The sequence below is a fragment of the Rhizophagus irregularis genome, chromosome 10, assembly GCF_026210795.1.
Source record: "Rhizophagus irregularis chromosome 10, complete sequence".
NCBI classification, from domain to species: Eukaryota; Fungi; Glomeromycota; class Glomeromycetes; order Glomerales; family Glomeraceae; genus Rhizophagus; species Rhizophagus irregularis.
In genome coordinates, this window is record NC_089438.1 from 1,713,186 (window position 1) to 1,740,640 (window position 27,455).

Below are 27,455 nucleotides of genomic sequence, written 5' to 3' on the forward strand. Positions count from 1 at the left end.
TTTCACGTGACGTTTCAAAATTATAAAATTATCGTAATAAAAGAAATATTCGTTCGTCTTTTACGTTTAAATTTCTAATTTGTCTTTTTAATTTATTTTACAAATGTTTATATTGGTACCTGTCGCTATTTTTGTACCCAGGCTGCACGACAAGGATGTCAGTACCATTTGCTGCCCAAAAAAAGCGAATTTTTTATTTAAAATTCATCACAATCTTGAGGAGGAACGAGAATCCGATGTTGTTTAGTAGGTTTGTTCTCATCGGTCTCAGGAGTCTTTTGCTTGCTAAAGGGTTGATACCCATGGATCATTTCAAAGGTAGTTGGCTTGTTTTCTCTAGGTTTTTTGCCAAGACGCTCATAACAATAGAAATGTGATCTTGGTATGGTCGGTGATTGTTTTACTTCTGGTTCTTTCTTCGCATACGGACAATCACATTTTTTATCTTGATGACAAATTTTATGAACATCTTCCTTCACGATTTTGGAAAATTCAATCTCTCCCTCGATAATGTTGCTCAAATCGATTCGTGGCATCCTTGGCGGTTCATCAAGAATATACATGTTGCGCTGAGGAATGCCTGATTTATATTTATTAAGCAACTCAGCGTAAGTTGGAGTACGGTCTTCAAACTCTCCGGGTAATGCCGCATATACGAAAACCCAAGGTTGATTTAGTGGTTGTGATTCGAAACCTCCAACAACTATATTTTAAAAAGAGTATGTAAATCAGATTTAATAAAAACTTCAAAAATCAAATGATAAATCATTACTTACGCGGATTATAAAGTTTGTGAAAGAACATTTTCTCTTCCTTGGATTTTTGAACAACTGTATTACAGCAGTTGCAAGGTTCAGCGACTATTTTGGTTTCTGTCCATTCGGCGGGCTTTTTCTGTACGCGGACAAGTTTTACAGTTACGTGTTTACTAAGTGCGTCAATTTGAACTAATAAAAGCAAAAATTAAATTAAAATTAGTTAAATTCATTATTATTAAATATTTCTTTAAAACACTAAAAGCTTTACCTTTTGGAGGATCAGGTCTAAGTCCCATCTTCGTCACAATATCTTCAGCAAAAGCCTCTCGGGAAAGATCGTATTGGTCCATATCTTTAGTTAACTCTTTTGGAACTGGTTTATAAGGATGCTTATCCCACCAACTAGGAGCTTCATATCTTTCTTCTGTAATTGGAAATTTTGTTCTTTTAACATCTTTAACATATTCTTTATAATATGATTGTTGTTTCCATCTCAAAGGTTCCAACTTTGGCTTTTCATCTCTCCCATCCCCATAAAGGGGAGACCAAGTACCATCATATTCCCCTCTATATGCGTATGGTCCATCCCGCCGTGGTTTGAGAAGTAACTCGTATACAAGTCGAGCTTCTACATCACTCTCTGGAGGGACCTCTGAACCCGGCACTTTCTTTTTATTAGCTTCCGTCGTGTTTGTAAGGCTTTTTGAAGTAGCAATAGGTTTGTCTCTGATCTTAAGTTGTTCCAGTAAGTCTTTCTTAGAATTACCAATATCATTTATATTAGGAACAATCCTTCTGTAAGATTTTTGGTATCCCCATGTTGGTTCCTTGATATCATCTTTTGAAAAAATTCCATTATGATAAATTGGCTCTCTTTTTTTCCTACGAGGGAAATCCGACTTTTTAAGGATCTTTTCATCCTCAGGAGAAAGTGGAGTTGTACGGGTCTTCTTCTCTGTAAAGAACTCCACCTCATCTTCAGAATCATCTTTTGGCTGTTCATTCGTAACAGAAGGTCCTGTATTTGACAGTTTTGTTAGTCCTGCCGTAATAGCAGGCTTTGTCGTGACAACAGTATTTGATGTTGTTATTATGGGGGCTGTGAGAGTCGATGTAGAAGAAGATTGAGTAGTGGTTGTAGTTTGTAGCGCACTAGGTGCTGAGAATGTTGAAACCAAGGCCGTCTTCGGAATTTGGCTTTCCCCTGACGTTTTAGACATATCACCAATTGCTCCAACGAATGAAAAATTCGGGATCGCGCTTGAAGGTCCTGTTGTTGTCCCAAGCTGTTGTTGTGATTGAAATTCTTTAAAAAGGAAATAAATAAATAATCTATTTATCATAAATTTCGAACGATTAACAATACGTACTCACCCTTACCTTTGCCCTTGTCAGCTTTTAGTTTGAGTTTTGTTTCAAACACAAGCGGTGGAGAACTGTTAGTTCCATGTAACCTATAATAAAGACTACCAGTATATTGGTAGTTAAACGGATTCAAAGTCCCTATCGTGGTTGGAGCTTGTTGAAAAGGAAATTGTGATTGTGTAGTTGGTTGTTGCGTAAATGGTTGTACGAAAGGTGTTTGTACATTTTGTGGTTGTGGCTGTGCGAATGGCTGTTGAAGAAATGGTTGTAGTGGTTGTAGTGGTTGTAGTGGTTGTTGTGGTTGTGGTTGTTGTGGTTGTTGTGGTTGTTGCGGGAATTGCTGTTGGTAAAATGGTTGTTGTTGTTGTTGCTGTTGTTGTTGTTGTTGCTGTTGTTGTTGCTGTTGCTGTTGTTGCTGTGGAAATTGAAACGGTATTGTTGTTTTCGTATTTATAGTAGGTGGCACGGTTTGTGCAGGTTGAGTTATTTGTGGTTGTTGAACTCCAGGACGACGATTAAGTTCGTAATCATATAATCGCAATTCCTAAAACATAAAATATGAATCAATATTCCGTTACGAAAATTAATTAAAAAAAATATAGAGATTTTAACCTCAGAAGACCATTTACGATATTCTTTCATAGCTGTCATGCTCTGGTATATTTGAAGTCCTGTTGGTTCGTTATCTTTGAATGGTTCAAATTTTGGTTCTCGAGTACCCGTCAATCGTGGATCTATGTTTGGCACTGATGACACAGTACCTATCAAATGAGTAAAATATTAATAATTTACAGTTGATTAATAACAAGCATTAATAAACATCATACCTTGACTAGTTGCGCTGGAAGGACCTGGAATACCGAATGGAGCAGCATTTTGCTGCGTGTTAAACCCACTTGAAGGTCCCGGAAATCCAAATCCACTTCCAGATGATGGCCCAAATCCAAAACTAGTTTGTGGTTGTGGTTGACCGAATCCGCCAAATGCAGTTGAAGGTCCAGGTTGACCAAAATTTCCAAAAGATGTTTGAGCTTGTTGACCGAAACCGGGACCTAATTATTAGTAAAATCAAAAGAAATCTACGTTGAAAATTTTGAAATCGCTGTACCAATATTAATACATACTTTGCCAAGTTCCGAATGCCTGATTTGTGGATGTCGTTGTAACAGGGTTCTGGAAACCACCTAATAAAGGTAAAATGAAAAAAAAATGAATCTTACTATTCCATAAAAGTTAAAATTATGATAGTTTATTAAAAAGTGTATTACGATCTATATAAAAGAAGTGAATGCTTTTATGCTAATGCAACTAAAATTATTTTTTTTTTTTTTTTGAAAAAAATTAGAATAATTACTCTTTCCAAAAGGAAAACTTTGATTGAAACCGAATCCTTGTTGACTGCTCATATATTTATTAATTTATTTGTATTTTCTTTTTTTTTAAAAAAAAAAATGCTAATGAACAGAAAGTTGCGTGGAAAGATTATAATTTGACGCGAGGAATTCCACCCTTTTTATATCCTAACAATTACTCTGCGTTATTATAAAAAGGGATTAGTGTAATATTTGCTGCACCTCAAAAAACAAACCCGCAGTCTCAAATTTATCTCACGTTCTGCGCCACAACTAAATTGTGTCAGGTGTGTGGCGTAGCCAATAATAATCTGAAAAGATGATGGCGTAGTGTGGCGCAGAAAGTTCAAAAAGATTTTCTTTTTAATGTAATGCTTTCAAATTTACATATTAGATGTATTTTCATCTGTTTTACAAAATTCGCTTATAAATGGAAGGAAGTCTTAAAAGTAGATTTTAAAAACAGTTTTTATTAAATAACTCGAAAATGGCCTTCTAAACCACCATATATTCTCTAAGTAAATTTGCAGAGCAGATGAAAATACATCTAATGCAAAAATTTAAAGGTTTTATTTTAAATAAAAAAAATTGCAATTTAATTTTTTTTTGAAAAATCGTTGTATTACATTGCACTGTTAACTTGACATACATTTCAGACGGCATAAATATCAAAGGTAATAATAAAAATTAATTGAAACCTCAGTAATTAAAAATAAAAATTACTATAATATTACAAAAATTAATAAAGTATTTTTTTATATAATCACATTTATTTAGAAATTTATATATATTGTTAGCCTATCAATAATTAAAGTAATGTAAGTATTATTTAATCTTGTTTCTTATTTCTAAAATTAAAAAAAATATATAAATTTTAATTATTAGTAAATTAAAAAAGATTTTAGTATAATATCAAATTTTTACATATATATATACACTATATAAATTTAAAATTTTATTTCATTATTTCTTAATAGAATAAAGAATATATTTATTGTATTATTTTAATGCTATTTTATATAATTTAAGAAAGTATAATTAAAGTGTGATTTATGATTTAAAGTATATTTTAAAGTGTGATCTAAAAGTTTAACAGCAAATACATCAGGTTGTTTCTAATAAAAAGACTTCAAGTTTATAGTATATAATTTGTAAAAGAATTATTTATTGAAATATATAAAAAAAAATTATAATCAGATTATTAAAGAAAAAGTTTTATATGAGAGAAAAAATTGTGATCAATGTAACTTAAAAAATTATTGTAATATGATCAATATTAAAATCAACTATTTTGCAAATAGTAATAATAATTCTATTAATTTAATTTGATCAATCAGTTTGGTTTAATTTTAACTTTAAATTAGACTGAACTGGACCATTAATAATATTAGTTTTATATAGTATTTTACAATTAATTTGAATCAATTTGAATTTATTTAATTTGATTCAATAATTTTTATTTATCAAATTCAAATCAATTCAAATTCAAATTTAAATTAATTCAAATTATTCAAATCAAATTCAAATTAAATTAAATTGAATTAAATTAAATCACTAAATTGAATCAGATTCAAATTATTCAAATTAAATTCAAATCAAATTACAATTAGAATAATTTGATTGAATTCAGATTTAAAATTTATTTTAAGATTCAAATTAAATTAAATCTGTAAAGGAAAGTTTAATTCATGTAGAATACAGTTAACCTTGTTATAACAAACCCTAGGATTCAGACTTCAACTTCACTATAAGCAGGGTTAGGAATTGTACTAGTACAGTACTAGTACAGTATAGTACAGTACTAAGTACTGTACTTGTACTTGAAAATTTAGTACAAATACAATTTTAGTACATACTATTAATAAATTTTATTGGTTAATTTTATAAATATAAACAATATTGATCACATGATATCTACCTAAAATGGTTAAATTATATCCTAAAAAGTAATAATTGTATTAGTACGGTGTCTTGAAATGCTTTGTACAAAATTTTTGCTAGTACAGTACGTACTAGAATTTTGCTAGTACAGGTGTACTACCACAACCCTGGCTATAAGGTTATAGTGAAGATTTTAAGAGATTTGATTGGTTAATTCATTATAACGAGAGGAAATTTATTATAATTGTCTGAAAAATTCATTATATCAAGGGTTCGCTATATCAAGATTTGGCTATACTAATCTGAATTATAGATAAAACTTTATTAATATTTTAAATACTTTGTATTCTTTTTATTAGATTCTATAATTTGACTTTCAGAGAATTTTTGAAAAAAATAAAATCTTATAAAAAAAATCTTATAAGAATAATTTTTGGACAATGATAACAATAATAGAATCTTATATTGTTAATCACACAATATTGATTCTAAAATAATTACATTTCAACATACTGATAGATTAGAAATTATAGAATCTTTTAAATGATTTTTCATTAATAAAAATACTATTTAATTCATTTTATTATAGGTATAATTGTATAAAAGCATCATTACTTTATTGATTTTTATGATAAATTAGATATTTTTTTGTAATAAAAAATACAGAAAAGTCTCTGCTACAAACAATAAAACAAATTTATTAGTATTGTATATTTCATATAGTAATCATATGTAAAAAAAATAATAAAAAATATTAGTATAACTATGAGTAATAATGAAATACATAGAAAGATTATCATTTAACTACGAGTTATTAATAAAAAATATTGGTGTAACTATAAATAATAATGAAAAACAATAGAAAAATTATGAATCATTAATAAAAAATATTTGTGTAACTATAAGTAAACAATAGAAAGATTATCATTTAACTGTGAAAAAATATTGGTATAACTATAAAGATTATCATTTAACTATGAGTCATTAATAAAAAATGTTAGTGTAACTACGAGTTAAATAATAATAAAAAATAATAGAAAGATTATCATCTAACAGTAATTTTTAAATGTAAATGCAGCATTGACTCATAATTATTAAAAATGAGTAAGAGCAAATTTTTTTTTTATTTAAAGCTCGTAAAATTTTTTTTTGTAATTTTTTTTTTTTCCAAAATATTTTTTTTCAAAATGCAAAAATTAAATTTTTGCAATAACATTTTTAATTCTTTTCATTCCAAAATATTTTTTTCCAAAATGCAAAAGTAAATTTTTTCCAAAATATTTTTTTTTCAAAATGCAAAAAATTTTTGCAATAATATTTTTTAATTCTTTTCATATACATTATATCATACAAGGATCTTTATACCTGTTCTTGATATCATTACTACTTCATTATCCATTTAAATATTTAAAAGAAGCTGAGAAACTGAACTGAATTTAATGAAAAAGGTGTGTATTTTTTTATTTTGCAAGCTTGGGGTAGGCTTAGGATATTAGTGGTATCACTGAAGGACCATGACAGTAAGGACCACTTAGTTTGGGTATCATGGTATCATCTTTTTTCCTAAGTTAATCTTAAGTTTGTTGTTGTTAAAGGTCTGTTAGTTCTCAATAAAGAATTATCGTATGTACCTTCCTTTATCCTAAATAAAAAATTCACACTGTTAACTAATATCTTGTTTTCTTTAATAAATATTATTACTGCTATTTTGAAAAACTGAATTTAAAGGAAAAGGTGTGTATTTTTTTATTTTGCAAGCTTAGAATAACTTAGGATATTAGTGGTATTCTGGAAGGGACCAGTGACAGTAACGTTATCCATTTAGCTTTGTAGATTATGTATCATTTTTTTCCTAAGTTAATCTTAAATTTGTTGTTGTTAAAGGTCTGTTAGTTCTCAATAAAGAATTAGCTATGTACCTTCCTTTATCCTAAATAAAAAATTCACACTGTTAACTAATATCTTGTTTTCTTTAATAGATATTATTACTGCTATTTTGAAAAACTGAATTTAAAGGAAAAGGTGTGTATTTTTTTATTTTGCAAGCTTAGGGTAACTTAGGATATTAGTGGTATCCTAAAGGGCTTGGGTATCATGGTATCATTTTTTTTTCTAAGTTAGTCTTAAGTTTGTTATTGTTAAAGGTCTGTTAATTCTCAATAAAGAATTAGCTATGTACCTTCCTTTATCCTAAATAAAAAATTCACACTGTTAACTAATATCTTGTTTTCTTTAATAGATATTATTACTGCTATTTTGAGAAACTGAATTTAAAGGAAAAGGTGTGTATTTTTTTATTTTGCAAGCTTAGGGTAGCTTAGGATATTAGTGGTATCCTGAAGAACTATGATAGTAAAGACCACTTAGCTTGGGTATCATGGTATTATTTTTTTTCCTAAGTTAGTCTTAAGTTTGTTATTGTTAAAGGTCTGTTAGTTCTCAATAAAGAATTAGCTATGTACCTTCCTTTATCCTAAATAAAAAATTCACACTGTTAACTAATATCTTGTTTTCTTTTAATAGATATCATTACTGATATTTTGAGAAACTGAACTGAATTTAAAGGAAAAGATGTGTATTTTTTTATTTTGCAAGTTTAAAGTAGATTAGGATATTAGGTATTAAGGCAGCAGTGGATCCTAAGACATGACAGTAAGGACCACTTAGCTTGGGTATCATGGTATTATATTTTTTCCTAAGTTAGTATATATGTGAAGTATATTTACAAAAATTTAAAAATTGCTACTAAAATTATAATAATATTATATAACTTAAAAATTAAATTGAAAGCTTTGCTAAAATATAATATAATCTATATTATTCTGAGAAATATTAGTTAAATATTATTGCTGTAAAAAACTTAATTCATTTGATCCTATTAATATTCAACTCACTGAATAAAACAAAATCTTTTAAACTCTTTTCTCTTACTTTTAGAGCAAGTTTTTACTAATAAACTTTAACCTTATTATTAACCATTAATCAATTCTTAAACTGTATACTTGAGATAATGAATTTTCTGGTAAAAATTATATCGATTCTTTAATGTTTTTTCTGAAATAGAAATAGCAAAAAATTGGCTTTTAAGTTGTCCTTATACTAACATTTTTAGCATCAACAACTTCATTATGCAACTTAAGAAATCAATTAAAACTATATTCATTTCAGAGGCAGATCCATAATGTTATTAGTTGACAGTTCCTGAATAAACCTTTTCAATACAAATAAATTATATATCTCTATCCAAAGATTTTTGGCTTTTTTGCTAAAGGATTTTTTAGTAGATTTAGCAAACTTATTACCTCTAGACTCTGGTAATCCTTCTACATTTTTTCTGTATACCATCTAGTGGAATTTCCAAATAATTTGCTAATAGGCAGGTTGGATACTTCTTGCAAGAATTATCAATACAATCATAATGAACAGCATATTTATAGAATAAGTTAGCTATGCCAACCAGCAAATTTAGGATGATTTTTTTGGCACATTTGGCGCATGTTACATGGCTTTCAGTTTGTTGAATTAGTACATCCTGACACCCTTCATTGGGTCTTCTGGTATTGTTGATAGAATTAGAAACTTTTCATCTATCAAATTAGATAAGGCCAAAGTTCTACTTGATTGCAAATCTCTCCTATATTCTTTCCACAATCAGGAAATGGACATGTATTTGGAACAGTGGGTAGAAGCTTTTTTTTTGATAAAGTCTATAATAGGTATGATCACAGAATCCCTTAAGGCTTAAGAAAAATGGTTTCGAGATGATATCAAGATTAATGAAATATATTATTTATATAATTATTAATTGCATAACTGCATTTATAGATATATACTTTATTATAAAAGTAGAATGATAACTAAGATTGTACCAAATACATGATGTGCTTACTGTCAAGAATGATCTTATCGCTTAGGCAAAATATAAATTCAGAGTCCAAGAGCCTTCTTAAGCAAAAGAAAATTATATATTATATAAGTGATTTCCATCTATGTTATAATTAATGCATGAATTTACATAAATGCAACAATTACATTGTGTCTTCCATTTGGGGTTGAAAGATCGTATCTATTAATCGGATCATTATTATCTCCCAGGTATCTTGTAATTGTAATTGATTGCTTTCGTGAACAATCTATACCAATACTTTTTATTGATTGAAGTATAGTAAAATGTAATATAAGTAGGAATCATGCGAATCGCAAATATATGCATCTTATCAAGAAGTTGACGAGCTTTTACGTATGTTTTCATTACCACAAGCAATTATTTCGGCAGCTATTTGAAGTTCCCCATATTCATTGCTTGCCCTGTAAAAAAAGTTGATCCATTTTTTATATTCCATCTTTCTTCCGTAAAAAGCTCATATTTCCGGAATTAATAACCTTATATCACAGAATTTATCGAATTATTTACATTTTTCGTGAATGGATCTGTGAAAGGCTCATTTTTACAGGAAATAACGGATAAAATTTTTTATAGGGTTGGGTTAACATTATTTATATGTTTATCCTATTTAAAAGGTCATTTGAATATGAATTTGTCAAGCGAATTAGAAGGTATACGAAGATATATGACGTCAATGACCAGCACGGAATATTCTTTATTCACGTTGTTTCACCAACGGAAAATTGGAGCGTTGGATGTAATCTAAGTTTAGATGCAATGCAATCTTTAGAAACCAGTATATCACAAACAAAAGATATTTCTACCAATACTCACTTTATTGTAATGGGTCATTGATCAAAGTTGATAGTACGAAATATTAAATGAGCCACCAAGCCTACATTTAATTCTGAGTTCAAGACAGTTGTTTAACAATATTATTATTACTAAGTGGGTTAACATTTATTTAGGTGGAGATTTTCGAGCATAGTACGATTGACATTTGGGAGAATGTAGTCTTGCACCTCTTGCAGAATGTTGACTGTATAAATTTAAGCTGTAAATATTGAGTTTACTTGGAGAAATTCTAATCACAACGTACTAAAAAATGTTTAGGAATCACTTTGTTTACTTGCGTAGCTGAGCGAAAAGTCACTCAGAGAACGAAGGTCTCAAAGGTTGAACAAAGACGCATAATTGCTGAGAAGGTCCAGATCTTGGAGATGTTCTGATTCTTCACTGTTATTGGAGGTGGGGCGTTGCTCTGTTTCAAAGAAATTGAAAAAGAACGAGGAAAGGAAGGTTTTTCCATCAAAATAAATGATTTTCATGATTAATTAATTTTTTTCGGATCACGTGATATAAATCATGTTACGATTGTTACGTATTATTAGTTCCTAGTCTCATATAGAGATTGTTCGACATTTTTATTGTCAGATAGAATAGATTCGTTTTATATATAATATTTCTTTTATTTGTAACTTTATAGAATAGTTTGTTTTAATTCACGGTTCTGGTTACTTTATTTTCCTTGGTCCTATTAGTTTCAGGCGATGGTTCATCTATCCCCTGTTCTTTCTTATTTTTTAGCAGTCGTGTTTTTGGTTATCAGTTTAATGAGTTACTTTCTGTAGGACTCGGTAATTTTTACAGTAGCTCGGTTCATTTTATGAATTAAAAATAAAAATAAAAAAATAAAAATAGATCAATTTGCTACATAGTTACACACGATTTTGACTTTGATCTTTTGTATTTCAAGTAGGGCGTCCTTAACGTACAGTGAGGGCGTACGATATTAATGTACGAACTGGCCCGAGTTTAGGAGTTATTCACGTGATAGCGTTAACGGCAGTTCGTACGTTATATTATTAAAGGAAACCGCTTAGCAATAAAAGGGATACAGAAGAAACCCAACAGAGGATAAACTTCATAGCAAGAAAAAAGGGACATATTAATCAATTGACTATAGTGTTCTAGAATGTATTAATCAATAGATTATAATGTTCTAAGATATATTATTCTGAACCAAGTGGAAATATTAATATATTAATATATTAATTAATATGTCCACTTATTAAAAAATATTCACTAACAGCTAAAACAGCTAATAAGGAATGCTAATAATAATTGAAATTATATAATTTTACTCATTAGTTAATTTTCTCTTTTGATTAAATGTTATTATTTTTTTTTTAAAAAAAAATTTATTTTAATTCAAACTATTTTAAACCAATTATATAATATAGAAAATTACAGAAAAAAAAAAAAGACAAAAATAAATAATAAATTAATAATCCAGAATTTTCTTATGAAAGGCATATATACATTTGTGAGATACGAAGGTACAATGAATTTTTTTTTAAAAAAAAAAGACATATACACTATTGATCTATACTAAACGTACAAAATCCAACAGGCGGACCCACCCTTCATTAATTATAACGAACTGACTAATGGAAAACTAGTTGTCATAGCAGTGAGAACGAACAATCCAGAATTATTATTAATTTTTAGTTATTAAAATAGCAAAATATACATATATGTCATGTGATTTTTAATAATTCTGGCCAAAATTTTATAATTTTTGGCTTAAATTATAAATTGATTTTTTTTTTCTTACTTTTTTAAAGAATAGAAAAAAAAGAAAATTGAATTGAAGTGATATTTTACAAATTGAAATTTTTTGAAATTTCAAATAAATAAATTTTACTCATAAGGATTTAGAGATCGATGGAATTTAGATTTTACATCACTGATAAACCCATTCTTGGCAAAGCACCCTACTCAGTACTCGGCCAGCAAATATTTCCAATGAGCAAATAAATTTGACTAAATAATAATAAATTTTTAAAAATATTAATATCTGAAATTCTGAATATTATATATAATATTCAGATTATCATTTATATAATATCTATATTTCGGCAAATAAATTTATTCATCGCCTATAGGCAATAGCCTCTGGGCAAAATTAAGTAATGCCGGCCAAAATTAATATATGTGACATTTAAAGAGGAGCGTGAAAAAGTCGATTTTTTACAATACAATATATGAGAGTCATCGTACGAATAAATTTTCTTTATTGAAAACAAAAAAACAAAAAAAAAGATTTAGGAAATTAATTATGATAAAAATTAGAAATAATTGAAACTTGTTAGAAAAACAACAAACCGAATTTGGCATACGGAACATTATCATGATACTATCTTAAAACTCGTATGTTTATGTTTCTAAACATGAAACCATAATTTTTTTTTGGAAACATTACCAAAGAGCAATAACTTGAATAATTCAACAATAGGATTTTTTACGTTTTTACGTCATATGAAGAATGCCTACTTAAAAAGGAAGTTAATGATTCTCCTTATCCATTGTATTATTTTGACTGCTGAAACAATATAATAAAGGTTTTTCCCTGGTTTTTCATACATACAAAGGGAACGAATGAACGACGAACTATTTTTACTTTTTTTACTTTTTTACTTTTTACATTAATATTTAAATTTCATTGTTTGTTTAACTAATAATATATAATAATAAATAAGGTATAATTTTTGAAACAAGTTTTAAAAAATTTTTTATTATGAATTCTTTTTTGGTAATAAAATAATTAAATATATGAAATATAACTAAAAAAAGGTTTTTTTTTTTTTGGAAATTTACAAGGGATAATATAATAATTAAATAAACTAATATAATTATAACGATAATAATATACAATCTATAAAAATTTCTATAAACATATAAAAAGTAATAAATAAATAAATAAATAATAAATAATAAATAATAATATTATTAAAAACACGTTAAATTTTTAACGCGCGCTTGTATAACTTAATTTTTGTATGTATTTTTATATACATTTTTCCTTACTTAATAAAATACCTTTTCTTTCTTAGAAAAAATAAATAAATAAAATAAAAATAAAATCTTAAAAAGTGATAACATGCAGTTGTATTGCATATTGCAATGGGAATGAAATTGTTTTAAATTGTTTTTTGATTTTTAATGCAATTTGAATTGATGCTGCGTCATTTTTTCGTGCGTTATCTATTTCTTAACTAATTAATCAATATATTGTGTACGATTTGTGTACAATTTTTTTTTTTTCTACGCGTTATTTTTAACACGTTTTTTTTTTTTGATAAAGAAAAAAATCGGATAATTATGGTAATATAATATAAAATTCGAGATTATTATGTATTAGTGATTAATTTGTAAATAATACTTTGATATTGATTGGTATTAAATTAAGTAAAAAGGAAAATATAAAATCAGATTCTTCTCCTTGTTCCAAGGGTACTTTTGCAATTTGGACAAGAATGTGTCACATCTAAAATAAAAAAGAATTTTTTTTAATAAAAAAAACGATCAAATAAATACAAACAAAGACCTTTTTCAATGATTTTTACTAACCTTTACAACAATCCATAAAAAATGGGACCCAAAATAATACAACGGTAAAAGTAAATAAGCCCATGGCAAAAACGTAAACAAAGGTACCGTTTTTATAATTTATATGAGTAACAACATATTTATTACAATTTGGACATTGAGTTTTAACGGGAAAATCCGGTAATTTTAATGAAGGTAAATATGTTGTGTTACGAGCCTTTCTCTTTCTTTTTCTTTGTTGTTTTTCTGATGAAAAATTTTCTAGACAAGGAGAGTTTGTTACTTTACAAATCGGACTTTTCTCATTATCTGAAGAAGTTGAGGAAAGAAGAGATGATGAAGATGAAGATGTTGATGTTGATGTTGTAAGTTCAATATAATGAAATGTGGATTGTTGATGTGTTATTGATGTCATTATAATCTCTTTTGACTAAAGAAGTTTTATCAAAATGTGTGTGAAGATATATATATATAGAATATAATATATATATATATATATACTGTATATATGATTTATTATTTTTCGAGAATTTTTTTTGCGATTTGAAAATATTATTTTTTTTTTCCGATCGGGAGGAGTATTTATATATATATTTATTTTTATTATATAAAATATATATATATATAAATATATAAAAAGATAATAATATAGTAATATAATTATATAATATTGTTTACTATAAAGGCTGACAATAATTCATGAAGACAAAGTCGTAATTATACGTAAATAAAAATTATCAGCAGATATGATTTTGATTGGTTTATTGAATTTTCGTTAAAAATAGTAAAAATATATACTAGATATTATTGTTTGTTTAAAAAACCGGTATTGTCATAATAAAGAATTTATATTTTATTTATTTATTTTTTTTTTCAGTTGAAAAAAATTTGTAACTGGAAATATCAAAATGGGCTCTTTTTATAATTTATAGAAAGCGTTGATATAAATCAAAAAAAAATTTTTTTTTTTATATATGATATGATATATTGATATATGATGCCTTTTTAGGGGTTATTGAGAATCTTTTCCTTGAAGATTTTTTTTTAAAAAGATTTTTATATAATATAATTTTAATTAAAGTGTCAGATCCTTATATTATATATATTTTTTTTTTTATTAAAAAAAAAAACTTCTTGAAAAAAAACATGGAAAAACATGGAAGGTGAATTTTTTTCTCCTACATTCTATCTATATTTATATTGTTTATATTGTTCAATCATTTAATATTTATATAGTTATGATATTTCGCATCCGTTTTTTTAAAATTTAAACACAGGCTGACAATTTAGCCAATTATATCAATTAATAAATGATGATTGTGTTAAAAACAAATGCAAGAAAAAAAAAATATTTTTTTTTTTGTAGTAACATTTTTTTTTTTTTCATTTAAAATTTTCCCATTTGAATACTATTATTTTATTTCCTTTACATTTCTCCTTTTTCATGAAATGTTTCACTTACATTCACTTTGTAATAATCTGGAACCCTTTTCATACACAAATTTCGGTAGTCCCTAAAAAAAAAATTTTTTTTGTTATCAAGATCATATCTTTTCATCATACCTACCAAATATGAAAAGATAGAGTACGTCGTTTGAAATGGTGCCATCGTCAAAACCCGAATCGAATCAAGTAGTAAGTTCCGTCCTCATTGTAGTAATTTTTTTTGATGATTATCAAATTCCGAAATCCAATGAAGAATTCCGAAGAAATTCTAAAATTAGCCAAAAGTTACTTAGCCCAAATAAAATTCATATTTCTCTAAAAACAATTCTTCTTCTTTCCCTAAACTTATTTGTAAAAAGGTTAACTTTATTGAAGCTTGAAAATAAATGAGGCTTACAGGTTTGTTTACTTAAATAATTTCTTTTATATATCCTTATAAGTTATTGTAGTACATATACATACATATATTAAAATGTATTGAATTATTATTATAAAAAACGATACTAAATGAAAACAATAGTTTGTATTATTTTTTTTTAAAAAAAAATTTTTTTTTTTGTGCGTTTCTTATGCAATTGCATTTTATTTTCTTCAATTGGTTAATTAAGCCAAAGGCAATCATATAATCATATGAACTATTGAACAAATGAACCAACTTCTAAATAATCTTCGCAGTAATGAGCATGTGTTACCTTTATTCGTCATCATGTTACAGATGTTACATTAAATCTTGTCTAAATTTAGAAACTGACTAAACTTAAATCCCCTCAAAATCACCACAATCATTGATATCAATGAAAATCATGAAAAAAAAAAATCATACATTAATATACATTATACAAAAAGTAAAATTACCATGAGATTTTCAAAAGATGTTGCGTGTCATGAATTATATAATTTTTGGAAATAATTTACTTCTTAAATTCCTAAAATATTAAAAAAACCGGGTAATTTAGTATGTCCCCTTATTAAATGCAAAGAAATCATTTAATACATGTTTTACTTGATTAAAAGGTTCTTTTACTCGTCAAAAGATTTGATTGGATGATTAATTATAATTTTAATTAAATTTTAATAATTTACTACACTAGATGCTCCGTTTGTTGGTTTGTTCTCCCATAATAGGATCTACATTTGACACTGTGGCTCCTTATTCCATTTTTAGATACTTTTTGTAATTCAGTGTTACACTATATCTAACTTATCTTTAAACACGCGCTTCTTTTGCACGACAATATATGATGCATTACGAAGATATACCACCATACGCGGAGAAATGCTATTGTACCTTTGGCTAGTCCATATTACGTACGTGTGTTTTTTAAGAATTTAGATTTGAATGATGATCATTTATTTATTTTTTTTTTCTGTTTCAAATCATAATCTAACACTTTTTTACATACCTCTGAAACAAATAAAAAAATAAAATATAAAAATAAATATAAAAAATAAATTTTTTATGACAATTTAGTATTTGAATTATTGTATTTTTTTTTCAAAAAAAAAAAGGGCTAATTTTTTTAAAAAAAATCTTCCAACATGATACAAAAGATAAATATTTTGCCGATTATAACGATTATAATCTACTTGTACTAAGAGAAAAACCATTCCTCCCTTTTTATCTCTCTCTCTCCCCCCTTTTTTTTAAAAAAAAAAAAATTTACATAAATTTAAAGTTATCATGCGATGTTGTTTTTCAAAAGAAACGTAACACATTTTGACATCAATATACGACATTGTAACAATTGATTATTACCAAGTTTGGAATTAATTAAATTTTTTTTTGGTCTAGTTTCTCCCCCAAAAAAAAAAAAAATTTCGAATCGAAACTATCGAATGTTTTTTAAAAAATTTTTTTTTTCTTTTCTTTAATATATATTGTTGTTGTTACTGTATGTATACTATTTATATAATTTATGTTATGTAATACCTTTATGTAATAACCTTTATACAGTATGTTTAGTTATTGTTAACAGATTAAGCAATAATTTTTAATTAAATTATTTTATTATTATTTTTAATGTGAAAAAAAAAGAAAGAAAATCTACGCGTAAATTCTCATATAATCAAAAAATAACAAAATAAATTTGTTAAATTTATTAAATTTAGTTTAAAAAAAAAAAAAATTTTTTTTTTAATTATTCCTTTTTTTAATAAAAAGTGTTCATATGATAGATACGCGCTCTTTTTTTTTTTTTTAAAAAAAAAAAAGATTAAAAAAAAAAAAGATTAAAGAAAAAAAAAAAAATTCCCTTATTCGAAAATTCTATAATTCTTTTTTAGTACAGTACAATAATAATAGTTTTACAATAATAATGGTTTTACAATTTTTATAAAATTACAATGTTGTTTTTTAACATATTTAAATTTTTTTTTTTGACATAACGCCTTATTTTAGGCGTAAATCATACCGTTGTTTTTAGGTTGTCAAACATGGATCATGATGTAATGAGATTACATTGTGTACTGTGTGTCATGTTTTACTAGCGGGGTGGGAATTTAGTTATTTGGTTTTTAATTACTTAGTTCGGAAAATTTTTTATTAAATCGGGAATGACCGACTTTGTGTCCTAAAGACAATGTGTGTAAAAATTATTCTCACAATATTCAAAATACTTTTACTATAAAACACTATAAACTGACCGGATTATCTTTTTCATCTATTTCAATTCATAAATTTTATAATATATAATTATTTACATCCAAATAATGTTTCAGGTGATATCAAGTTTCATCCGATTTTTGACGATTCCGGATGGTTTCGGATTTTTCTCGAACTACTTCGAACGTGTAGGAAAAGTTTTGGTTTCACCTAAGCATGGGTAGCACTATAAAGAATAAGGAGATTTGAGTGGTATACCATTTGGGTAGTTCCTTAGGGGTTATATGCTATGAAAAGTAACCACGCATTTATATGACGCAGCATACAAAATAATCTTAAAGGCATTTAATATTTTTTTGATATACTTGATACCGATATTTGATACACACACTGATATTCGATACACCGATATTCGATATACCGACGTATATTAAAAACTTAATACTTAATATAATGATATACCAATATATTAAAAACTCGATATAATGATATACCAGTATATATTAAAACTCGATATAATGATATACTTGCATATATTAAAAAGCTCGATATAATGAAAAAATTTTACTTCTCGTTATGAGTATATGAGAGAAACATATAAATAAATATAAAGTATAATTTTTGATTATAACGATATTTTATCAAAGATTTTCATATAGATCCCCCCAAAAAAAAAATCGTTATCCAGAAGTTTGATTGTATTGGTTATTAGAATTATCTTTTACATCATATTTATGTATATTCATTCACATCATATTTATGTATATTCATCCACATCATATTTATGTACTATATAATTCATCCTATTCATCCAAAGTTTAAAAAAAGATTCGCGTCTCGTCGGACAACATATTTTTTTTGAGAATTTCCTAAAAAAGAAAAAAAGATGAATGGTTATCATTTTTCGTTAATTTATTATGACATATTGCAGCCCCCCCATTTATGTATGTACTATATGTATAATACTCCTTATCTCTTTTATCCTTTTATCAGTTTACAATAAATTATCCCACGCATTACAAGTAATAATTCCTGATTATTGTCATATAATGCAAGTTTTAAACATCCCACGTAATAAGGGGTACTGCGATATATAGTATACATTCGCAGATAAGCGTAGATAAACTTCAGTCATAATGTACATCTTTCCGCAAATCATTACATCGTTTCCCAAATTTTTAACGGACAATAACTTATCTCTTTATGTCTGCAGCGTATTTAGGGAGTAATTTCCTGAATTTTGTAACATTTGGTATAATGCATGTAAATCTCAGTACACAGTTCTGTTCTTGCTATAAATAATCTAATGTTCGTCTTATTTAACATAATTGATTACTTAATAAAGATATTGAATTAAAATATTTAATTACCTTTCTCCTATCAGCTCATCATGGTTATCTCGGTTACCCAAGTTGCTCTTCACGATGAATTGTATGAAGAATTAGGAAAGTCATAAAGATAAAATACGAAATATGTATGGCATATATTGAGATACTGCTCCTTATATGATTTTTTTTTATTGTTTGGTTAAAAAAAGTCATGCTCGACGTTTTAATCAAACCTTACGAAAAAAATACTTACACCAGCATGGCATTATCTTACAGCAGCTTGAACCTTAATCTGGAGTGTCTATCCTGAGTACTTGAAGTTTATTCACTTTTTCTTCGTAATTCACAGCTCTGATCAGTATCTTAAAGTCAAGGAGATGTCAACCATCCCTTCCATTGCTTCAATCAAATCCTTTAGTATATGGCCAGTGATAGTGATTGAATCAATGAAAAGAATATGACATGAGACCTCATTATGTCAATGCCTTATCGATATAAAGTCCATACTCCATACAAGTCTCTCATATTATCAATATAAGAATTTGAACACTGAACACATAAAATACTTTGCAAAAGATTTGTTTTGTAAAATTTAAGGTTATGAGATCTGAAAATCTATCAATTTAGTCAAATTACATACAAATGTTACTGTATGGCCATGAACCAATTGAACCATGAATAAAATTATAATAGATGCGTCTGAATTTAGTGTATACTATAAAAGATACCATTAGAAATGCGACAAAGACGCGTCTAAACTGTTTTTATTGATGATCGCGTGTCATCTATTGTTCAGAGCGAAGTGAAGAGATACATTATATACTGTAATACTTATTTACTAATATCAATGGAATAACAAGTATTTACTTTTAAAGAGTGAAAAAATTTATTCGCACATAGTTCTTGGTTATCCCATATCCCATATGAGATCGAAACTATAAATTACTAAATCTAAATTTCAAATTTGAAATTTCAAAAAAAAAAAACAAACAATTTTGTTTTAAACCATCGTGTTTCATAGCGCATATTTTATAAATTTTAAAATAATATTTTTTCTTTTTGCAGCGATATCCATTTCCTAATATATGACCATAAAGTTGGTATTTGCAATCGATCTTAAATATGTATAATCAAAGTAAAAACTTTAATACCACTTGCCATTCTTAAGACAATATAAATTTACCGTATTTTGCGGGCCACAGTACCGATTTTATTATTTAAAATAAATTTAATAAATACTAGGCATTACTCATAATAATACCCAAATATTATATAAGTTTTATACATTATTTACTAATCTGAAATCTGTATTATACCCAGGGTACTATGGTTCCCGTTATACGGTATATTGCTGGTCCATAAGTTGAATGACAAAATATGAAGCAATTATAATTATTTATATAAACTACTTCGTAGAAATAATGAGTAGTATGAAACGATCATAAGACTTACAAATTTTTAAAATTTGAACGAATTAAATTAAAAGAAAATACCGTCTAGCATTATAAAATACCCGGGTCTTATACAAAAATTATTGATGAATAATACCCGGGAGTATTTCGTTAAATACTGAATATATTATAAGAGAGGGTATATGTAAGTTTGGCCAGAATCAAACACTGATTTGCCAGAATTAGGGGGGGATATATTATACAGTAACTATGAATAATAAACCTGGGTCTTATAAAATGGGGGTACGTTCAAAAAGGGATACTTTTAGACGGTAAAGAAGAATGGTAACCGGTTTTTTAAAAAGAGCATTAAAAAAAATTAAATAAAGTTTATTTGTTTTCAAAACAAATAATAATCATTCACTTTTTACCGTAGTCGAATTTTGGAAATTTGGCTAATTTTTTTACTGGTTAGACCGAATCCCGATCGGTTGAATCTTTCAATTATCAGATTCATAGACAAAAAAATATACTTGTCAACCATTAGATAGTAGAACACTTATATTTACCTTTCTCGCTAAAACTAAATTGGAAACAATAATGTGAGAAAAGAAATTTTTCTTGGAATATATTTGTTTAAAGTTAAATTAATACTTGTTATTCCATAGATATCAATGAGTAACTCCGATGCTTCGGGTGTTTCAATCCGCGGATATCCGTCATCCGCCTATCCGTATTCTTTTATCCGTTTATCCGTGTATCCGAAGATATCTGTATTATGGCACGCCATATATTTGAGGATATCCGACAGTGGATTTAATAAAAAACGGATTTCCGTCACTGCACTGACGGATGACGGATATCCGCGAGTAGCAGAAAGACGGATTGCATCACTAGCCTCGGCCCCCGAGCATCGTGTATGTGTATATGGAGTTTTTATTAGATATTCATGAAATAACTCATTGTGTATGATGTGATACTTTTTTATACTTTTTTTTATACCGGTGGAGTAATTGACAAAAAAATACATCGGTGCAAAAAAAAGGTACACACGTGATAGTACTACGCGCATTTAAAATATTGAAAACGGAAATAAACGATTTTTATTGGTATCAGTAAAATCTAATTTTTTGGATATTACAGATAGCAACGTACATAAACGTAAACTTGTAAGGGCATTATTACTATACGATAAAACGATAATAATTTCTTACATACATATTTATTCATTGGGATTAAATTGGGGTTTCCTATTCCTTTTTTTTACGGCATTTCCGATTATCCCTTTTTTACCGACTTTTTTTTTGTTATTGAATGATTTTCTATTTACGCTTTGTACGATTTAACTAACTTAATAATTCCCACGCGATAAATTAAAAGAGGCCAAAATTTCTATTATAAAGGAATCAAGAGAAATTAAGAATTAACGAAGAGTTCTTATTTGTGCAAAAGAAATTCATTTTACGCATCCAGTGTTACTCTGATTGTATTGGTTTTCTTTTGTCTATCAACTATAATTTAGTGTATATATAATAAATATATATATTTTTTAAGCGCAAAGACACGTTTCGAAACGATGTAGATCAGAAATTGGTCATTTATTAAATACGCGACACGATCAATTATTTATTTTTTATTCAACTTTTTATTTATTTTTTTTTAATTTACCAAGTTTTTGCTTCACATTATTAAGGATAGTTGCTGCAAGGAATTCAAATATAACTTTAAAAATGTATTGTTTTATTTGATGATAGTTTTTGTTTAACCCATAACTGGATTTTTTTTTACTATATAATATGTTCGTCAGTCCAGTCATTCTATTGGCTTGACGCTTTCGTTAGCTTATGTTCACCACCTTAGAAACGAAAAATTGAAAGATGCTAGAACGCTTGAACTTCTAACTAGAGGTTAATTTATAAATTATAATAATTATTTTAAGTAATTGTTAGATAAGGGAGTTTTTGGACTCCCTTTGGCCCTTTTTATTGGGATAGGATTTGGATTGACTTGTTTATTCCAACTTTTAATTTATCATTCATACAAATTATTATTTAGGAGGGACTTCAGTTTGAGTTTTTTCGCTCTTATTTTCTAGTTCCTCTATCAGTCTTTTAACTTCATCTTGTAAATTGCTATTTTCTTCCCCAAAAATTTTTTTCAATATCTTCTGAATATTGATCAATTTCTTGCTGGATTTCTATCTTGAATTGTTTTAAATGATCAGTTAGTGACTTGATAAGTTGTTCCGCTTTTTCAGGAGTTACTTTTTCTTTTTTTTGAATACTACTATAACATTAGCTGATTGTTTCCTAGAATTACTTAAAATGGCGCACAGGCAATATCAAAAATTCCTTCTGTTCAAATAATGATTTTAAACAAAAATGTACTGCTATTTTTAATAAAAGATGGAAAGAATTTAATATTAATACTTATATGTTAGCATTTTTTTTCCATCCTAAATATCAAGGTAAGAAGAATATTATATTAATAATTCAAAAGTTTATGATATATTTTTTAATTAATAAATGTAAAATTTTTTAGCATTTTGTTTTCAACGAAATATTTTTAAAATATTATTTCTAAGGAAGCTATTAATATTTGGAAAATCATTGTGGTGGAGGAAAAGATAGTTCTAATCTTTTACTTACACAATTTGGCTTATAATGAACCTTTTGATGACCCCATTTGTAGAAGGTACCAATAATCCAGTATTCTTACAAATTAGTGGACTTCTTTAGAATTAAAAAAAGGAGATGATCCTATTAGAAAACTTGCATTAAGAATGCATGAAATCATGCCTCATAAAGATGGTTTCTAGCAAATGATGTACCAAGATCAGAGTTAAAATTTTTAGATAGTAATATAACTTCAGAAGAGATTGATGAAACTCTAATCAAATTTCATTATCAATAAATAATGGAACTGATTTATTTGATAAAAATAATGAAGTTGATTTTGCTTTTAATTGAAGAACTGAAGTTGTAGATTTAAAAGAAGTAAATAATAATGAATTAAAAGTTACAATTTTGTTGATTTGTCAGCAAGTTTATTATTAAATAATAATGACAATTACAATGATCAAGATGATGAAAAGTGTATAATGCACTATAGAGAATTAAATTTTGACAGATAATCAAATAATTATATAATTATAACTATATTTACTATTCAAATAAATTCCATCTCATTCCAATTTTAAATCCCATTTTATTCTAAATTCCATTTCAATTCTAAATTCCAATCTCATATCCTATATCTTATATTTCATTTTAAATCCTAATTAATTTAACTTTTTTTTCATTACAAAAAAAATTTTTTTTATTGCAAAATTTATTTTTTATTGTAAAATTTATTATATTAATAATAATAATTATTATTATAATACTGCATATAAAATATAATTTTTTATTTATTATTTAAAAACTTACATAATTATAATATATACAGTATATATAATTTATTAAAATGACTCATTAAATCTATTTATTAATTCATCTACAACTGATTTGTACAACTGTAAATTTCTTATATATATATAGTAAATAACTGCAAATTTTTTCTTTTTCTGAACTATATAACATTGACTGCATTATATTTTTTTCAAATCAAAATGTCTAGTATTATTACTACTAATATTTCATATAAAGTTGTAAAAGAATTTGATACAGAGGCTTTGATTACTTTTTTAATTAGAAAAAAAATAGACTTTAATGAAAATGAAATTCAAATTTTTCATGATCAAGGGATTAATGGTGATAGCTTTCTTATGTTAAATGAAAAAAAGCTTAAAGAATATAAAATTCAAATAGGACCAAGGGTTAAGCTTATTAACTTGATTAATAATTTAAATAATCAAAGTAAGTTCTATAAAATAGTTTATTTGTATATCTTATATGTTATTTATACAGACATTTTTCTAGTTAATTATTTCATAGTATTTATTATTTGTTCTTATAATTCAACTGTTTATTATAATACATATAATACTAAATACTTAATTATTTTTGAATTCTTATACTTTTCTTTCCTGATTCTTATCATCAAATCTACTCAAAAAATACATTCGTATTATTGTAGAGCAATCTGCTGATATTGGTAAGTAAATCATAATAAGTTTTTGTCAATACAATGAATGTTGTATATCTGATATTTTACTTTTTTCTGTATCATATTGATAGTTTCAAATATTTTGCATTTACCTTTCTTGATAGATAGTGGACCACCAAAAAAATGCTTAAAATTGATTAAAGGTATCTGTAAACAGTTTTGTCTTTTGTCCAATTAAATTTAAAGTACTTATTTTCTATATTAAGTATAATGTTAATCTAATTATATTTTACTTTTCAGATTTTGAAGAAAATGATGATGAAGAAAAACCAATGAAGTGGTTAAAACAAGCAAAAGGTGAGGTTTTCAAAACATTTATTATTTAATAACTATTATTTGCTAATATATATATACATATATTGTACAATAAATAAAAAGAAACTAATAAAGCATTATTTCATGGTGAGTAATTTTGACATTAATATAATATTAATATATTTAAAAAATTGATTACTATTGACACTTTTTCTATTATAAAAGATAATCCAAACATAGTTATTAATGGAAATTATATTCCAGATGTATCAGATTTTGCCAAATTTATTACATCAGGCATATTTGTAGATAAATCACTTTTTATTATGGAGTTCATGATTTATGGTGAACAGGCCAATCTGATTACACGTCCTCATCAATTTGGTAAATCTACAAACCTTTCAATGCTCTATACCTTTCTTACACCAACATTTACCGAAGAAGAAAAAATACAAAGACTTAGTTTATTTAAAGATCTCAGAATTTCTGAATTCAATTGGTTCATTAAATTAAACTTTGGCAATTGGCCTGTTATTTACATTAGTTTTAAGGTAAGTAAACTTAAATGCTTGATGCAATTTTTTTTTACAGACAACTTTAATAATAAAACTTATTTTACTAGGATCTTAATATTAAGAGTTGGCAATTAATGCTAAATTCTCTTAAACAAAAAATGGTAAAACTTTATGAAAAGCATCGTTATATTCTTGATGATAAAAAACTTTCAAATACTAATGAAAAATTTTTTAAAAAGATCCTTAATGGAACAACTGATCAGTCATATTTAACTGATGCACTTTCTTCTCTAGCAGAATATCTTTATATATATTTTAATAAACGTTCTATTATTCTCATTGATGAATATGACTGGCCAATGAAAAATACAGAAAAAATAAATTATGATGATGTTAACTTTCTATTCCAATCCATGTACTCAAGTGTAGCAAAGGTAAAAAATTTTTACTGTTAGATATAAGATTAAATTTAATGGCTAAATACTTTCTTTAATGTAGGATAATGAATATGTGCATAAAATTCTATTTGTTGGGCTTCTTCCAATAAGCTTTTTGTCTGGACTCAATAATGTGGAACATTTTCCAATACATATATTACCATCTATACATAAACGTGCTTATTTTTCAGACTCCTTTGGATTTACCCAAAAAGAAATTGAAGCCCTAATTAGAAAAAGTATATTGAAAAATATTAATCTCAGTGATCTAAGTTCTTATTACAATGGATATCAAACAAGTATAGGAACAAATATCTATAACCCATATTCAATGATATCATTTCTAAAAAATGGTGTTATTACAAATTACTGGATCAACAGTGGTTCAGAAAAAACACTTGTAGGATATCTGAAAAAGTGTGACCAAAGTATTAAAGAAAAGATTCAGAAACTTTTCTACTCTTTTTATTCATCACAAAATGATAAATTATTTGTTAAAGTGAAACTCATGTCATGTCTCCAATATGATATTTTTAAAAAGAAAGAACTAGAAATAGATGCAGTTTTTACTTTGCTTTACTATAGTGGATACCTGACTGCAAAAATGGATGGTGCCAATGCTAGACTTAAAGGAGAAGTTGTTGAATTTTGGAAGAATACCAAAATTAAACTTATGATTCCAAACAGAGAAGTTGCTGAACAATGGAGAGAGTGGATTTATGAAATAATAGGTACAGATCAAGTAAAGATGAATAAAAATATATATAATTTATTATTCAAAAAGGATATAAAGACATTTTGTAAAGAATTCCCTGCAATATATATGGATATGGTATCCTACCATGACATCGGTGATACTACAAGAACTAAGTTGCATGAGGGCTGGTACCATGCATTTGTTCTTGGGTCACTTGCAATGTATCATGGTGATGACTACCAAGTTGTATCTAATCGTGAAGTTGGATTAGATCGTGCTGATATTCGCATTATTTCTACTAATAAAGAGTATAATACCAACATCACTTTTGAGTTTAAAGTTGCTTTATCAGAAGATTGTGATATGATGGAAAGTTGTGCTGAGAAAGGATTAAATCAAATTGATGAAAAGAACTACCGAGCAAATACTCCAAGTCATGTTAAGACAATAGTTGAGGTTGCCATAGCATTTCACAAAAAACATGCTTTTATCTCTGCTCATGTATTACAACGTATAGAAAAAGGATCTTCAATATCTTCCAACTGGAAAATTTCTTTAACAGCTAAATCAGAGTCTTTTCAGATGCAGAGAGATACAGTAAGTAATTTCTCAAAGAATAAAAGTGATGATGATAGTGCTACTTCAACAGTTTGTAAAAATTCACTCAAGAGATGCAAAGGGATCACTACCACTAATAATCGTTGTAGACGTACAGTAAAATTTGGTAATTATTGTTATCAACATAAGAATCAAAAAAACCTGAGGAGTTAATTCTTTTAAAGCTCAAAAACTTTTCTTATAATTACTGCATTATGTAGATAATAGATATATGTTCGTTTTTAGGCTTTTTTTCATTTGTATATCGCATCAAATATTCTTTTTTCTTTTACAATTTCGTGTTAATAAAGTTGATCCACCCATATCGGTACATACCGTGTTCACTTTATTGTGTTGTATGGTCAAAATAGAAATTTAACAAATGATCAATATGGATAGATTCCAGATCTATTATTATACCACTCTTTCAGGAAGTTGATTTACAT

General features: G+C 26.6%; 3 protein-coding genes across 3 annotated transcripts; 1 reads left to right on the forward strand and 2 right to left on the reverse strand.

Annotated features, from left to right (window-relative positions):
• Nucleotides 1-60: 60 nt before the first annotated feature.
• Nucleotides 61-3,529, reverse strand: OCT59_001888 (uncharacterized protein; the record flags this gene model as incomplete). The annotated part of the gene is made up of 8 exons (XM_066144142.1): nucleotides 61-703; nucleotides 777-947; nucleotides 1,027-2,064; nucleotides 2,139-2,667; nucleotides 2,736-2,884; nucleotides 2,951-3,175; nucleotides 3,248-3,307; nucleotides 3,478-3,529. The coding sequence occupies 8 exons, from the start codon at nucleotides 3,527-3,529 to the stop codon at nucleotides 198-200; spliced, it is 2,730 nt and encodes a 909-aa protein (XP_065995335.1). The 3' UTR covers nucleotides 61-197.
• A 9,258-nt stretch (nucleotides 3,530-12,787) lies between these two features.
• OCT59_001889 (uncharacterized protein) lies at nucleotides 12,788-14,187 on the reverse strand. The gene is made up of 2 exons (XM_025320822.2): nucleotides 13,656-14,187; nucleotides 12,788-13,572 (listed from the first exon to the last, which is right to left on the reverse strand). The coding sequence occupies exons 1-2, from the start codon at nucleotides 14,047-14,049 to the stop codon at nucleotides 13,514-13,516; spliced, it is 453 nt and encodes a 150-aa protein (XP_025170385.1). The 5' UTR covers nucleotides 14,050-14,187; the 3' UTR covers nucleotides 12,788-13,513.
• A 9,824-nt stretch (nucleotides 14,188-24,011) lies between these two features.
• On the forward strand, nucleotides 24,012-27,183 carry OCT59_001890 (uncharacterized protein; the record flags this gene model as incomplete). The annotated part of the gene is made up of 7 exons (XM_066144143.1): nucleotides 24,012-24,258; nucleotides 24,479-24,496; nucleotides 24,580-24,651; nucleotides 24,749-24,805; nucleotides 24,989-25,314; nucleotides 25,386-25,712; nucleotides 25,777-27,183. The coding sequence occupies 7 exons, from the start codon at nucleotides 24,012-24,014 to the stop codon at nucleotides 27,181-27,183; spliced, it is 2,454 nt and encodes an 817-aa protein (XP_065995336.1).
• Between the last annotated feature and the right edge of the window lie 272 nt (nucleotides 27,184-27,455).

Excerpts from the sequence above, each read along its gene's own strand:
- OCT59_001889 (XM_025320822.2), bottom strand. The coding sequence starts at position 14,049 with ATGACATCAATAACACATCAACAATCCACATTTCATTATATTGAACTT. Across the intron at positions 13,573-13,655 it reads TTTTATGGATTGTTGTAAAG|ATGTGACACATTCTTGTCCA; the intron begins GTTAGTAAAAAT and ends TTTTTATTTTAG.